At 41.8% G+C, this 17,870-nt stretch overlaps 1 protein-coding gene across 1 annotated transcript in view; it reads right to left on the reverse strand.

The window, feature by feature from the left end:
* LOC147725829 (uncharacterized) overlaps window positions 1-17,870 on the reverse strand; it is a 278,179-nt gene that overhangs the window by 122,592 nt on the left and 137,717 nt on the right. Inside the window, 1 exon segment of the mRNA XM_086963363.1 lies at window positions 5,539-10,976. Within this exon segment, the coding sequence (XP_086819489.1) occupies window positions 5,539-10,976 (5,438 nt within the window).

A 17,870-nucleotide genomic window follows, 5' to 3' on the forward strand; every position in this document is an offset into this window, starting at 1 on the left:
TTTTTCAGCATCTAAAAATACTAATCCAATATTAGACCGAGTTGCTTGGGACCAATCCAAGAAAGAAATCACCCGTCGGATATGATCAGCGGTATCTCTAGCTGGGATAAACCCATGTTGGTATTTAGAGACTAAAGGGGAAATAATATTGGAAAGTCTACCCGCTAGGATTTTAGAAAATTTTTTACTGTCAGAGTTTATAAGTGAAATGGGGCGAAAAGAAGAAGGCAATAAAGGAGGTTTACCTTTTTAAGGAAGACCGTAATCATAGAATCATGCCAAGATTGTGGGGAGTTACCTTGCTGTGCATTTAAACATAACTCTAATAATTCTGTTTTTAATGCATTCCTGAAGTGTTTGTAAAATTCTAGCGGAATGGCGTCGGGTCCTGCAGCTTTTCCTGAGGCTAGGGACATTAAAGAGAGTTCTATCTCCTCCCAAGTAAATGGCAAATCTAGTTTCTCCTTCTCTTCAATAGAAAGAATAGTATTCAATACTGGATTAACAAATTGATTAATCTGGTCTGAGCACTCAGGACGAGCTTCATCCGTATACAATTGAGAATAAAAATCTCTAAAAACTCCCAGAATGTCTTCAGCTCTGCTGACTGTTATCCCTAAATGATTATCTATTTTATTGATACAAGCATAAGCTGTCTTCTGCCTTGCCCTCTTTGCCAAAATTTTGCCTGAATTTTCACCCACTTCATATAGTTCTGTCCTATATGCAGAGATCTGTTGAGCAAGTTTCATAGCATGTCGTTGGTAAATCGTATTTTTTAGAGCTACTAATTTCTTTGTAGTATTTTCCGTAGGTAACCCTTGCTTACATAGTTGCATAAGTTGAATCTCTAAAACTCTAAGATTTTTAAGTTCAGAAGTTACCTGGTTTCGGGTCTCTTTTTGTTTACTCAAAGAATAACTGAGTGTTTCACCCCGAACCCCACATTTAAAAGTATCCCAAACTATTTCTAATGATGTAGTATCTTTATTGTTATGAAAAAATTCTGGGATCCAAACGTTCATGCGCTCAACATAGCCTGGGTCGTACAAGTTTACGGTCAAAAGACCATGCGCGTGTAGTATTAACCATATTTAGGGCAAGCTTAATTATTAGAGGATTGTGGTCTGAGATGACTTTTGGGAGAACCTCAAATTCAATTTGTGCTAGATCATCGTATAGTCCCTTATAAACAAAAAAGTAATCTAATCTAAAAAATCTTTGATGCGGTGCAGAGAAAAAAGTGTGCCCAAATATGTTTCCTCGCCTCTCATGCCCTACATCAATTAATCTATACTCTTTGATGATCCCTTTAAGTGCTAAAAATACCTTCTTCTTCCTCCCCTTGTACGAAGCCCTACTATTAACGTCAAAAGTTTCTTCCAGATGCAGATTTAAGTCTCCACAAAAGATAATATTGGGTGACCATTGTGCCAGCTCTATATTTAAAAAATCCAATGCACCCGCATCGTCCAATATAGCTCCATACAAGGAACATATAGTAACTAACAAACCTCCAACTTTAAGTTCTGCAATTACCCACCATCCAGTTGGATCCTCTTTAACTCTTTTAACTTCGCCTATTTCACGTCTCTTAAGTATTACAACCCCACGTGTATTGGAGCCTTGGCGAGTGCATCCTACCACTTCCAACCCAAGATCTTTTAGGGTCCCTCTATTGGGCCAAGCGATATGGGTCTCTTGAATGCAAACTACATCCACCCGCATAGTTGATAACATCTGGGCCAATATACCTCTTTTTCTTTTATCATTTAAACCACATATATTAATGGAATATATTGATAATTTAGCCATTATAAAGTGTATTTGAGTAAACTAAGCTGAACATAAACAAATGAGCATCCCCTGCCAAAATTCGTGTCTACAATATTCCAACGTCGATTTTTTTGTAGGTCTATATTTTTACCGTCGATATTGTGTCAGTGATCCGTGGTACAGCTGAGTAAAATTTTGCCCTAGCACCACTGTGCCTACTGGGTGCCCACTGGGGATCTGAAAGAAAATGGACCCCAAAAGGAAATCAACACTTGCACCTTGGGGCCCAGGGAGCCCAAACGCTGCTCCAGCACCGACAATGTGCCTCAACTAAGCCTCACTCACTGGGCTCCTTTAGTGCCCCCTCTGGCAGGGGGGAGGCATTGATAGCAGAGCTGGACAGGTCCCACTCTGGTGACCACACTACCAGAACAGGACCACCTGCAGGGCACACACCTCGACTGCAGGAGCTCTGCCTCCGAGCAGGCTAATGCGGCCTTGCCACAGGCTGTGCTATGATTGGCTGGGCTTCAGTTTCCTTTCTTGGGCTCCCCCCACAGTCAGGCAGCTTGCCTGACTTTCGGGTCAGCCGCGTTGCTTTCTCTCCGAGTCGCAGCAGTGATTATTGGTGGTGAAACGCCCGGTGGGATCCCACTTCAAATAAAGGCAATTGCGGGTTGGGCACCCGCTTGTCTAAGTGAGCACACAAGCGGGGTGGGTGCCCGCCAAAGAGCACGCCAATGCAGGGTAGGCACAAGCATAAAAGCAGGGTGGTCATCCGCTTCTAAAGCAGCTCAAACGTGGGTGTTAGACTTAACACCTTTGGGCGTGTTTCCTCTGAGTTTTTTGCTTTCTGACCTCCCGGTTTTGGACTCTCTTTTTGATGGCATAACATTAATGTGCACTTTTCGCACTGCTGATCAGTGGGCAAGTGCAGTTGCTCCTCGGTAAAGTGTGTTATGTATTGAAGTTTTCCTGATTGGATATTTGATCTATGTGTCAGTCCCTAGTAAAGTGCACTTTGGGTGCTGGGGCCGTGGGCCCACAGCACAGATTGTGCCACACATGACCATAGCCTGGAAAAAGGTATCTCAGACCTGCCATCGCAGAGTCTGAACGTAGTCGCGACTGCCATGTCGACTTGGCCCGTGCCCACAATGCCAGTCACAGGACCTTCCCTTTTCTTACATGGCAGGCGTCCCTAAGGTAGGCCCAAGGTACACCTGTGGGCATCATGCAGTATATGTGAAAAGCAGGAAATGCCCGGGTGTGTGCTGCATGTCCTGATAGTGAATACAGCCAAATTCGCTCTTCACTATTGCAAGGTTACCCCTTCCCCGTAGGACGGATCGGGCAGTTTGTTTATAACATCTAATAAACACAACGGGCCTGAGGAAGGAGGTAAGAAAATGAAATTTAGTATGCCTGAACTCAGAATCTGAAGACACAGCTTTTAGTGAAGGCGCTTTTTTCCATTTTGAGTTTGTAAAGGCCACTTTCAGAAAGTGGGTATTATTTTGCTCAGTCATCCTGTGTGCCTCTGCTGGGACGTGGATTGCCTTTATGGGTTTAGGATGGCAGAAGGCTGGGGAGCGGGTGTGGCTCTAGATAGTCTAGGTAGGTCAGGAAAGGGCTGAATATACCTGGGCTGCGATGGGGGAGGAGGGAGGAGTTTTCCTTGCACCTCAAAAGCCCTGGTCTGCCTCTGACAATGCAGTCTCCACCTCCTGCCAGGAAATCACACGAGAGAAGCCGGAACTGGTTCTGGCAAGGCACAGACACCCTCTGCCTGAAAGATCAAAGGATTTTTGTGTCCAAATAGCGGGGCCCTGACCCCTGAACTGTAGAACTCATCTGGAACAAGAATACTGCTAAGAAGAAGAGCCGGAGAAGCTGATTAACGGAAAACTGCTTTGCTGGGTGCTTTTTTGGACTGACCTGCAGTCACTGTTTCTGTCTTGGGCATTGAAAGGACTGGACTGGACTTTCTGCAACCTAATTTGTGACTCTCTACAAGGGCTTGAGGTAGAGCTTGCCCCCTGTTCACAAAGTCTCAGGAAACAGCAAAGACTTCAAGTTCTTCTACCCGCAGAACTGGGGACTGTGTGTTCTGTGCTGCAACCAGAAGAAAAAGCAACTTAATGACATCAACGATGACTCTGCCAACTCCGTGTCCTGAAGGCACTGCAGAGAGCACCACTGCAATCCTGCACTGTGACCCTGGTCTCACTGACAATGCCTGCTGACGCCATCACTGAGTCGCTGCTCGCACTGCGACTTGTGGGCACCGCACTCCACACCGCCTTCTACACAACGACGCCATGGCCCTCCTGACACCGCCACTTCCCTCCAAAATCAATGCCGTTGCTTGCAACGAGGTTTGAGGGCACCGTTGGTTAAGTCACATGACGCACCACCCTCATCCCACACTGCAGCCTTGACCGACCGATGCCAGTGCCATCGACTCCCACTCATCAGCCGACGACAGCGCTTTAGCAAGACGACGACGCTGCTTGCACCGTGACCTGCTAGCACCATGAGGAGCACTGCATTCATCTCACACCATGACCCTGGTCTCAGCGAAGACGCCATCTGACACCACCACTGAGCCGCTGCTCGCACCGTGACCTAGGGGCCCCACTGCACTTTGCAGCGCAGCACCCGATGGCGGCTGGCGCCAGCACTCCGGATCCCATCAGAAAGGAACTCGACCTGCAACATGAGCGACTTCAAGGGCCCCATCGCCCTGCAGTTCTGAAAGTTAATTTTTGTGGGTCCTCCCCTCACCATAGCTGGCCTGCAACATCGTGACCAGCCAGAACTGTTTGGGCTATATTCCATCCCGGGTGTTTATCAACGCTGCTGTGATTGGCAATGGGGTTGATAAAACTTCCAGGGTCAGACTTTTTATCTACCTGCAAAACATAATTTTCAAGGCACAACATAGCGCAGGCCTCTTGTCCCAAGTGCAGTCGGTGCTCGAACTCGTGGAGGACCTCAGTTTTCTGATTACTCAGGAAAAAGTCACATTTGGTAACCAAGAAGAAAATTCTTCCCTTAGGCTTTGCAATAGGTTTGGAGACTAAATTGTCAAAAAAAGAAGCTGGAGATATGAAAGGGGAGTTCAGACAAGTCCTGAAAATGTTCACAGTGATGACTTCCAAAAGTGGTGTGCATACTGATCTCGTTGAGTCAAGCCATCTACCCAAGGCCCGTCATTTTTAGGCCCTGCAGTGCTTAAAGACCGAACACTTGTAAAAGGGTCTGCTTCACTCGCAGGCAAGTCTTTCAACCGAGGACGCCGGAACAGAATATATGTGGGGGACCGACTATGTGGGGACTTGAGATCAGTGCAGGTTAGAAATGAATGCCTTTAGTGCAGTCTATCAGTGCAGTTTAGCAGTCAGTGCAATCAGTGCAGAGTATAAGAGCAGGTTAGCAGTGAAGGCCATCAGTGCAAAGATCAGTGAAGGTTAGCAGTGAAGGCCGTCAGTGCAGGTTAGCAGTGAAGGCCGTCAGTGCAGGTTAGCAGTGAAGGCCGTCAGTGCAGGTTAGCAGTGATGGCCGTCATTGCATAGTATCAGTGCAGGCTATCCGTGATTCCTGGTGACTGGCCATCTTCTTCTCATCCGACATGCATTTGTTGGTCAGTGCTGCCACTGATGCTGGAGTGTGCATTTAAACAAATGTACAATATTTGAATATTAATCAGCAGATATGTCTATGAGTTGGTCTGTTAGTAATCATCAATTGCTGTCTTACCCTTCAGCTTTCTCCTTTACTTTCTGCAGCTGCAGGGTGATGACGCCGGCAGCGGAGTCTTTGCCTGGGTAGACCTCCGAGGAGATCTTCTTCTGATTCTCATCCACCATGATGATCTTGATGCCTTTCCCCTTCATCAGGTCACTCTTCGTGAGGACGTTCAGGTCCAGCTCGGTCGCCGGGCAGCTTGTATCCTGCATTTTCTTCACATAATCATTGACTTCTTTCTGCTGAACTTCTGTTAACTTATTTTTTGATCCCTCAACTGATGTCTTTTTCATATCGCTTTTGTGTTTTTGTTCAATGAGGAAACTCTCAGTCTTATTCCTTCCAAGAATTTTGTCGACAGTTTTACCTGCTTGCTGATTCACTGCTGCATGCAAAGGTTTACTCAAAAACCCGGTTAGGCGGCTTGAAAGCAAATCAACAAAGTTATCATTGATCTTTTGGGATATCATATCCAATAGTTGATCTTTCATTTTCTCTACAGCTGGGAAGTTGCGGCGTCCATCATCCTTATAGTCGGCATCAGATTCTAGCTCATCGCATTCTTTGATTATGAAAGGAATGACTCTATTTTCAATCATGTCTTGAGTTGGGGCAGAACTTATCATCTGCACAAGCTCCCCAGTTTTTTTTCCGACTTCAACACTCAGTTGGAATCCTTTCTGGATGACTCCTTTCACCTTGGCCTCGTCCATGATTGACAGAATGCCATCTTTCATAGAGTCGAGGTAAGCAAAGAACGTTTCCATGGTGCTGTAATCTTCAGAGATGTCATCAACAGCAGACTGGCAAATATCTTCCATTGCACTATTCATCATCTGTTTATGGGTGTCTCGAATCTGAAAAGTCGATGGTTTTTCTGTTTTTCGGGCGATCTCTGACACCCCATTGACAACTGTAAACTTTATAATTGTTTGTTTCAAAACTTGATTCTGCTTGATGGAGTTTGCTATCATGCCTTTAAAGGCTTTATGAAATACTTCCTTGAACACTGCTTCGAGTGCTGCATCCATGCCATAATTTAATGCTTGCATAACTCCTTGTTTGGCCATTTCTTGACCGGTGTACTTCACTGCCTGAACAAGGTTCTTCTTCATGGAAGAATTTGAGGCAAGGGTTTTGATGGAGTTAGAAAGAGTATTTTTGGAAATTTCAGAGGTGGCTGATATTACAGATGTTTTAACTGAAGAAACTACCGCTTTTCCTGAACGAATGATGTCATCGGCAAGAGATGCAAATGTTTTTGCTCCACTGAGTAGACCTTTTGTCACTTTCATAACAGCCTGTGCTGCCTTTTTAATGAGGCTAAATCCTGCAGTTATGAGTGATAGCCCAATACTAATGGCCTTGGATATTGCCCATTCTGCCCAATCGAATGCCCCTTTTATCATACCTTCGATCCCTGATATCATGTCCGACACACCCTCAGATATCAGACCCATACCGAACTGACTAGCCGTCCCACAGGTGAAAACACACACAAGAATCCCAGCGAGGACCTGCAAAGCTCCAATTATGAAGCAAATTAGAGCACTGATGCAGAATTCTGGTTTCTTCTTGACTTCAAACACAAAGGACAGGCCATAGTCATACAGCACATTGACTTCATTGGTTGTTATAGGACTGTGATCAGTTGCCAATGAGAAGACGGCCTGGTCCTTGGTAATAGCGTTGCTTTCGTTCTTTTGGAACTCAGTTAGCTTTGCAATAGATTCATCAATGTAGTCGATCCAGGACTTGAATAGACTCTTGCGCGTCTGCATTTGTTTTGTGAAGTTGGGATCGTCTCTGTTGTGACGTTCAAATTTGGCTAAGCAGGACATCTGGCAGGAAACGGTGGTGTTCTGTATTTCAGATACATAGATTTCAATCATCTCCTTAGATTCTTGCAAGAGATCCATTGCCTTCTGCATGTAGTCTGCCTGTCCCAAATTGATTGTAATGTAGGCCTGATTGTAGAGTGAGACGGCACAGTACACCCGATCAGTCCTCTCTGCTTTCTGCCAGAATGATAGCGCCCCATAATCCGATGCTTTGTTCTGAGTGTGGAGGTACATGCGATCCATAGCTTGTTTGATGAAGTCGTAGAAGTTATCTGATTCTCCTCGCAGGAGGCTGTCTGCTCTCTTCTGAATCACTTGGTCAAGGTCATTCTTGAGCTCTTTGAGGTCTTTGTGTTCATCTATGTCCTTGTCATGTAGTGTGAGCCAAAGAGCCCAGCTCTCCTTTAACGCATTGAGTTCCGGGCGGTAGTCTAGCTTTGTCTGAGAGTAATCAAAGGAGCCACTGTCACTCGATGAATCAGATGATTTATAGATATCACGTTGTTCAGCCTTATTGTACTTCCCCTGAAAAACATTGAGATGTTCACAAAACTTCTGAAAGAGTTCTTCTCGCATCTGTACTTCAAAAAGCTCCTCAGCCTCCATCTCAGCGATGTGTGTTTGCTGGTAGTCTGCTCTGAGTTGTCTCATCTCCTCGATGGGTTGGTCCTGATAGGATGCTGACAGTTCATCATAGTTTAATAACATTTGGACCATGCCAGGGTTTCCTTTGCGAGAGGTTCTGCCAAATATCTGCTTTTCTACCCTTATGTTTGTGGGAAAGTGGGTGAGAATCACAAAGAGCCCTCCACATTTATATACATCTTTAGTGATTTTAACATCTGTGCCTCTTCCACCGAGGTTTGTGGCAATGATAACATCTCCTGCATCAAACATTCTTGTTTCAATATTGTGTGTATCACTTCTGGTATACATAGTTATTTTATCTGGCTTGGAAACAGCTTTTAATTCTATTAACTCTTTTTTAAGCATTTCAGATGTTTTCACATCTTCACAGACAACTAATGCTGCTTGGCCCTTGCCCCACTGGCATGGACTTGTTCGCTCCTTCACATGTTCACAGATACTTTTGATCCAGGCTTCATGCCCTCCTTTAACCTGGAGAGTTGGTAGCTCAGTCCTCTTAGTATGGCGGTGAGTAGGCATAACATAGCAGGATACCTTGTAGTGTTTTTTAAGATATTTAACCTCTGGTTCATCCCCTAGGGTCCCAGAGACCCCGAACATACCTGTACCTTTAGTGTATCGCTGAAGGAAATGGAAATTTGACATGAAGTTGGTGACATTTGACAGTGGTGATATCGCCAGCTGGTGCTTCATCTCCAGGAACTGCTGTAAGCCGTCACCCCAGCGCTTGTTCTTCTCAAGCACACCGGTGGCTTTGAAGTCCACTGGGATGATGGAGTGGTATTCATAGATGGGTGAGATGGCCTTCACTTGACTCATGTCTGTGGCTGATTCTATCATGTACTCTCGATCCTTCTCCATCACGATTGCCTTCAATGCATTTTCCACAAAGACCTTCATCCTGTTCTGTGTGTATTGCTTCAGGTAGGCTGGCAGGAGAATAAAGTTCTCATCTTCATTCTCTTGTTTATCTGGTGGCTGATAGGTGTCTGAGTACCTGATTCTTGATTCCAGTTCAGTGACTGCTCCTTCGATCAGAGCCTTCTCGCTCATCACCACACAGGCACAGCCATGTTCCAGGAGAAGAATGCATATTTTGTCATGATCAGATGTGGATTTAATGTCTGATGTGGAAGTGATTTCAAATTCAAATGCTTTACCATCCTTTACCTCATAATATTCAAAAACAACAGCATCTTCAAGAACCTTCTGAAATATAGACAAGAGATCTCGCTGCTGAGCCGGCCCCAGTTTATCCATGAGTTCTTTGATTGCAGAGTCTTGTGGCGCTTGATTGGTTGGCTGATCAGAATCCACTAGGATGGATTGAAGCTTCTTCACATCCTCTTCAGTAAAGAACCCCAGCTGCAGTCCTGGCATTAGAATGTCAAGGGAGGAGAAATGCTCTGATGTGTTTGTCCCCATGACAGCTGCTGCAGCAACTTTGTGAAAGTATTGTGTACCTGTTGCCCAAAGAGTGTCACCAGTTTTGGCCTCCTGGATGCGTTGGCAAGTACACATCTTCGCCCAGATGGCTGCCAGCAGTTGTTCTAAGTGTCGCATTCCTGTTGCTGCATGTGAAAGGTATGTGACTTGGACGCCGCTGTCTAAGGTCATATAGTCCACTTCATCCACAATGGATATGTCAAAGGTCCGGTCTCCACGGGTTTTGCGTTTTTCAAACTCTTGTTTTAGAATGTCAGCAGCAAAGTTCTCAACAGTGCCGTACACAATATCAGCTGCATACGCCTTTTTAATTGCCTTGTCAATTTCTCTTGAGTCAGTACATTCATCTAACCTTGGAGGTGGTACCACGCTACAAGACACATCAAACATCTTGTAGAGTTTGATCCATTCCTCTTGATCTCGACGGGCAAGCACTGGTGAACTTGTGATAAGATCAACCTTCTTCCCTCGGATGGCATGAACAAGGGCGAGCATGGCCACAATGGTAGATTTACCCTCTCCAGTAAAGATCTCCAAAAGACAACCATTGCGTGCAGGGTCTTTAGAAATTAGAAGAGTCAACAGAGATGCGAGTTGAGTCATGCGTGGAAAATAGCCCTCAAGCTTCTCCCCCGAGTGATTTGTAATAGTTGTGGTATCCTGCACAGCCACACACAAACCAATCAACATTTGCACTAGTTTCTCAATATCAGGATTTTCAAAGTCCATAGATCTGGTCAAGGCTACACCTTCTTTCTTCATATTTTCATCCAGATCTATGGTTTCAAATGCTGGAAGCCGAGCTCCAACTTCACTGAGCACTTGGTCCAGGATAGAAAGAACCTTTTCAGGATAGTTGTTTTTCCTCATTTCCGCTAGCATGGTTTTTAAATCCTTGTCCTTCTCATTCTTTACATGTTGCCTCAGAAGGAGCACAGGATCCTGCTCCTTCAAAGATGCAATGGTGGTGTTTATTTCAATCTGATACGTCTGCACACATTGAAGAATGGCCTCCACCTTCTCTTGTGAAACGCTGCTCTCCTCCACCTTCAGAGTGAATTGAACTGCCTGGATTGGGGTCCAGGTTCCACTGAATATTATGTGCCCAAGGAAGTCTTGACTGGTGCTGGAAAGCTCAGAAAAGACAGCTCTGGATAGTTTCCCAGCTAAGGTCTTATTTGTGTTGTACAGTACATCTATGACATGAAGACGAAAGCTGGATATGTCTTTTGTCTCCTTTGAGGACTGTGTTTCCCCCTCTTCTTTCAGTGTTACCTGGATTGTTGCTTTAAGGAGACTAAATTGCTCAGTGAGTGAAATATTCTCTACATAAAAAGTGTTGTCCAAACCTCTGTGACACCAGATGGGTATGTCTTTCTTCATCAGGAACTGGGCTACAAGGTACTGCTGTAGTGTTCTCATCCGGTCACCGATGTCCTGGGATTCCAGGCCCTTCTCTTCTTTGATGTTGATGTCAAGCAAGAGCTGTTTAAACTTCTCCTCAACATTCTTTTCCTGTAATAAAAAGAAATATATGTTATTTACCTCATCAGTTTATAGCATAAACCAGGTCTCTATTTTCACCGAAACAATAGGCCCGCCTCATTGCCTTTTTATCAGCCTTGTAAGTCTGGCATGAGCTCTGTCCTGTCCTAAATATTAAATTGTACTCTCTATAAAATATTGCTATGATCTAAAAGTCATGCTTTATTTACTAAGCATGTGTGCCGATTTTGTTAGTGTGTGATAATTCGGGGTTACTGGAAGGTGTATTGTGCTTTCACCAATGGTGCACTTTGTTATGAAACACATTCAGTTATAACATGTGGTTTTATACATCCCCCATCCCTCTGAATTTTCCAATCAGATGAGTTTGAGATAAAGTCAAATTGAAACCTTCAAATTCTCCAGTTTTATATCTTTCATAGATTCACATGCCTGAATCTTCCCCGTTGTCATGGCGGGAGTCCCACAGCAACAGCAGTATAAACGCATTGTGGGTAGATAGGCCTTAGAAAACCCATTAATACTATAATATTTGTTAACCTATTGAACTTGTTTTAAAGAATACACATTTTAGCCAATCAGAGCAGAGATCCAGAGACACTTTTCCTTTGCAGTGCCACCATACCTCTGCGTTCTTACAGCAAATTGTGTGATAGTTAGAGTGTCTGAGCTTTGAGCGTTTCACCTGCCAGCTATTTGGTGACTTTTTGAACGTGTAGCTACTTCTGAGGAATCACTGACAGAATATGAACATCGGAAATATCGACGTAAAAAACATCGGAGGTAGAATATCGACATAAAAAATAATAAAGTCCTATTTACATTAAGGTAAGTGCAAAAATAGTTGAAAAAAATATTGTTGTAAACAATATTGTTGTGAAAAAGATCCTTTTTTATATTTAAAAATAATATAAAAATAAATAAAACATATAAATAACATAACCATACTTAAAAATATATTTACCATTCTAAATGATACATATAATATAAAAAATAAATACATGTATATATATATAAAATATATATAATTACTTAATATTATTTACAATTATTTATTTATTTATTTATTTATTTACCGATTTGTAGAGCGCATGGCTGCCCGTGAGCGTCCCAGCGCTGAGTAACAGGAACCAGATGTAGGTGGAGTCTTATGGGAACATCCAGGTCTTAAGTGCTCTGTGGAATGAGAGGAGGGTGGGTTGGGCTCTAATGTCTGGGAGTAGAGTGTTCCATAGTTTGGAGGCGTTGTGTGAGAACAGTCGACCGCCAGAGCAGGCTTTCTTGATTCTGGGAACAAGAGCTAAGTTACAGTTTGAGGATCGGAGCGTTCTTTTGGTGGTGTAAGGTGAGATAAGGTTTTGTAAGATTGGTGGGGCCTTGCCATGCAGGATTTTATATGTCGTGCAGAGTGCTTTGAACTGTATTCTCTCCTGCACGGGCAGCCAGTGCAAGGTGTTCAAAGCAGGTTTGGCTGAGCAACGAGCCCCCAGGTAGAGGGCATTGCCGTAGTCCAGGTGTGATAACACAAGACCATGGATTAGGAGTTTCTGGGATTGTACTGGGAGTAGGGGCAGAATTTTCCTAGCTGACCGTAGGAGGCTGTGACACACTCCCGCAGTTTTTCTTGCTTGGGCATAGAAATTGAGACCTTCATCTAGCCATATTCCAAGGCTCTTGATTTCCGGTTTCGGAATGGGTGGGGTACCCATGCAGGTTGGCCATGGGGATTTGGAATGGTAGAGGGATTTATTGCCCAGGATCATTATCTCTGTCTTGTCGTTGTTCAGTTTAAGGTGAGAAAGGTTCATCCACTTAGTTATTTCACTTAGACAGGTTTGGAGATTAGGGAGGGAGTGGTCTTGCTGGCTCAACGATACCACCAATTGGGTGTCGTCGGCGTAGGTTAGAAGCTTGATCCCGAAGGGGGTGACGATTTTTCCAAGGGGGGACATGTAAACATTAAAAAGGGTCGGGCTCAAGGATGAGCCCTGGGGAACCCCACAGCTGATGGCAGTGGATCTGGACGTGAAAATGCCATCTGCTACCTTGAAGGATCTGTTCTCCAAAAAGGATTTAAGCCAGGCCAAGGCCATTACTCTAATAACTTATCAATTGTTAAAAAACATTTTATCATTTATAAATACATACATACACATACAACAATAATAAATAAAAATATCAAAACTAAATATAACAAAAAAAAAATAATTTTAAATAAATTAGACACTAATTTACCTAAAACAATAAATATTCTATAGCGTAGGGTTTAAAATTACTATTTCAACTCCAGAGAGTGCAACAATATGGAGGTGTCGGACAGCGTATGGGTAAAAATTACTATTCCAACTCCAGAGGATGCAACAGTAGGGAAAGTGTTGGATAGCGTAGAGGTTAAATACTATTCCCACTCCAGTGAGAGCAATAGTAGGGAAAGTGTTCAATAGCGTAGGGGTAAAAATTACTATTCCAACTCCAGAGGGAGCAACAGTAGGGAAAGTGTTGGATAGCGTAGCGGTTAAAATGACTATTCCAACTCCAGCAAGTGCAACAGTAGGGAAAGTGTTGGATAGTGTAGGGGTAACAATTACTATTCCAACTCCAAATATGACAAGAGTAGGAAAAAAGTGTTGGGTAGCGTAGGGGTAAAAATTACTATTCCAACTCCAGAGAGTGCAACAGTAGGGAAAGTGTTGGATAGCGTAGGGGAATAAATTACAATTTCCACTCCAGGGAGTTCAACAGTAAGGAAAGTGTTGGGTAGCATATGGGTAAAAAGTACTATTCCCTCTCCAGAGAGTGGAACAGTAGGGAAAGTGTTGGATAGCATCGGGGTTAAAATTACTATTCCAACTCCAGAGGGTGCAACAGTAGGGAAAGTGTTGGATAGCATCGGGGTTAAAATTACTATTCCAACTCCAGAGGGTGCAACAGTAGGGAAAGTGTTGGATAGTGTAGGGTGAAAAATTACTATTCCCGCTCCAAAGAGTGCAACAGTAGGGAAAATGTTGGATAGCGTATGGGTAAAAATTACTATTCCAACTCCAGAGGGTGCCTCTGTAAGGAAAGTGTTGGATAGTGTAGGGGGTAAAAATAACTATTCCAACTCCAGAGAATGCAAGAGTAGGGAAAGTGTTCGATAGCATAGGGGTCAAAACAACTTACTAATAATTAAATTAATAATTTGTCTGTAAAACATAATAATTTATTTATTAATTTACAACAAATTAAATAACAAGACCAAGAAATATTTAAAACAACTAATTATCAATTAATAAATAATCAACAATTTAAATAAATATAATTAAATTATAATTATTAAAAATATCTTAAAAATAAAATGTAAATAAATAATTAAAATATCAATAGAAAAAAACAATAATTGTTAAACAACACAGCAATTACTAATTAACAATAATGTATTGTTTAACAAATAAATATTAAAAAATACAAATTAATTACCAATTAATAATTAATTACCAATTAATTACAAATGGTTTTATTAAAAATGTTTTAACAATTAATAATTGATTAACAATAATTTAATTATAAATACTCAACATAATTTCTTTTTTTACTTAATTACAATTAAGTTACTTCCCACACTATTACCCTATAACCTCACAACACTCTTCATGAAAAATAATACACTTAATATATTTACCATTTAATCAATTAATAAAAAATTATTACCAATAAAAAACATTTATTACCTATAAAAAAATTAATTACCAAATAAATAAAAATTGTATTTCCAATTAATAATTAATTAAAAATGTAATAATTAGCAATACCAATAAATATAAATAAATCATTACTTAATTACAATTAAATTACTTCCCACCCAATTCCCCTATAAACCCACAACACCCTACAGAACTTAAATGCAAAAAATCAATTAAACCTTAATTCATGATTCCTAACAATTAATAATTAATTTAGTATGAATACATTACTTCCTACCCTATTCCTCTATAAATCCACAACCCGCTCAGGTACTAAAACACATAATTGACTTAAAAAAACATTAGTAACATATAAAAATAGTATACATATAATTTTAAACCAGTAGAATATTTAACAATAAATATATAACTCCTACATAATAAATACATAATAAAATACATAACAATAATGTAAATATAGATATAAGTAACATCGAGATTAGTCACATCAATATATTTGATACGATATTACTAACTTCGCTATTACTAACATAAATATAAAAAAAATATATATTACTTACCTTAGGGTTGATATTCTGTCCAAAGATATTCTTGACCTCGGTGGTAATACCTTCAATATTGCCAACTCGATATTTCTGTAGGTAGATATTTAGGATTTGATATTTAGACTGTGCACCACTTCTGAGGTACAGTGTGAGAGACTGTTTCTCTAAATTTTGGAGATTGTCTGACACCAGAAAAAGGCTTTAAGGCCTTTCCAATCCTGTGAAAAATTCTGGCTATATTCAGAAAATTCACATAGGGAGTTCTTATACTGCCGGTACCCTAAATACAGGTCAAAGGAATGTAAGTACTGCCGTAACTCTTTCTGCAAAAACTCTCAAAGACTGGGGGCCAGATTACTTCTCTGGAATCAGAGAAAAACAAGCAGTTAAACTCTGACTCTGAGAGCGATGAAAGAGGACATACAGGTGCAAAAAATAGGATTCTGCCCCATATGGCAAAGATCCAAAGAGGGCAAAAATTCCATTCCAGCAAACTAAGTGCTGATAGGTTGAGTGACAAGGCTAAACCATCTCCCTTTCTCACAAGATCTTCATGTGCTCCTCTTTCAGTTCATGTGACACCCTTAAAGGAGCCAGTGGATCAGAAAAACGTGAGCTTCACCAGATCTTCTGATGACAAGCACACTACTAACTGTGTAGTAATTACGTCGTAGACTGATGTTTTCAGTAGAGATGGTTTATTCATTGACAACATGGTTGTGGAGCCCACACAACAGAGGCTCCACCAAGCACAGCTCAACCTCCAACTGTCCACTCTTAGTGCATTCTAGCATCACTAGGAAACCAGTAACATTCCACCTGAGCATGACATTCTACATTAGAAAACACACACAAAAGGAATAAGTCCTGACATTACTTATAAAGATGCAATACTACACATCTACCCTTCTTCCCAAAACAAAAGACAAAGTACAAAATGTAACTTTCAACTTTGCAGTAGTGTTGCAAAAGGGGAGATACCACCTTTTCTCAGGGCCTACCCTTTCTCACAAAAACACACACATCTTGTAAGACAGAATCATCAAGAAAGGCACGCCTACACTCCTTCTCAAAGCACATCGTGAACTCCGGTATCTCCAGCATTGCAATCAGGAAATCTTCACAATCTTCATCAACCAAATCCTTGAATTTGATCTTGTCATGCCCATCATTCATAACAGGGAAACAGGAAAATAAATCTTCTGTAGCATTTTTACCCTCTTAAATGTGTCTCACATCAAACTGATATTCACGTAGTCTAGTAACCATCCTTTAAATCCTGGGAGTACAGCATTTGCTAATGTTGCTGCTGAGAATGTTCACAAGTGGATTATGGTCGGTTTGTAATAAGAAACACTTACCCTAAACAAAAGAATAGAATATTTCTATTGCCCAACCAAACGCCAAAAGTTCGAAATCAATCATGGAGTATTGAAACTCAGCTGCTCTCAACACTCTGGAGGCCAAACCAATGTGTTCTCAACCTTGTCAACAGTTTGTGTCAAAGTTGCCCCCGTCCTACCTGACTAGCATCCAATGTGACACATGATTGATCAGGATCAAACGGTTTGAGGGCTTTGCAATGCTCCAACAAAGTCTTTACCCAGTCAGATGCACTAATACAATCTCTGTACCATTGGAATTTCACTCCCTTCTTGAGAAGCTTGCTAATATGGTGAACTATGGTGGCAGGGTCAGGAATTCATCTGGAATAGTATTCGCAAAGGCCCAAGAGAGATTTAACACAATTCTTATCAGTGGGTGCTGGGTACTAGTAATGGCTTCGAGTAGACCAGGTTTGGGACTGACACCTTATTGGAAGACCACATGTCCTAAATATTCCACATTTTCACAAAAAAATCACAATTCTCTGTTTTCTGAACCACCCCCTGTTTTGTCAAAAAAAGCCAGTACTGGAGAACACCGTCGGCGCTCCAAGAATAGGTGTAAATAGTCCTGTTTTTAATGGTAATCGGCCTGAAACTGTAATTACCCCGAGTCAGAATAATTGATCTGAGTCACCACCCAAATTAACCACCCCTTGGCTTTTAAGTCATTAAAACAAGGTAACCTAACAAGCTGATCAGTGTCAAACTCTAATAAAACCACCTCTTGAGGTTCTATCTGAACGATAATGCAAGCCCTACTTGTGCTTGCAGGCTACTTTAATCCGCATGCACGCACATCGTGGACTATTTCTTTTGGAAAAGACATATAGACCAGATGTAACATACATGGTTACCCGGGCCCGCTGCCATACCAATAATACATGCACAATAAGTGCTCTGTCGCTTTATCACAGGACCTATATGCACAAGGTGTATTATAGCGTTAATGGTCATTCCTCCTTTGATTTAAATAACCAATATAAATTTATTCGTAATTCTATCCTCAGACGGCCCATTTAATTATAATTTAATCCTCACATTTGTCTCCTTTACTACCAAAATCACAACTTTATTAATATTGGAGCTCTCAAAAACAATCCTCAAATACCACAAACCAGATCCACTAGAAAGAGGAAAAAGTTTAGCACGGCAATATTACTACCGCACCTGCCGTTTTCAGACTGCCATCTTTGTTATCGCTCTAGTTGTAGTAGGATGCATTGCACTTCTGGGTCGGACTGGAGCAATGACTACGGCTTTTCAAATACATAAATAGCTAAGCATTAG

The sequence above is a fragment of the Lissotriton vulgaris genome, chromosome 3_1 (genome assembly GCF_964263255.1).
Source record: "Lissotriton vulgaris chromosome 3_1, aLisVul1.2, whole genome shotgun sequence".
Taxonomy (NCBI): domain Eukaryota; kingdom Metazoa; phylum Chordata; class Amphibia; order Caudata; family Salamandridae; genus Lissotriton; species Lissotriton vulgaris.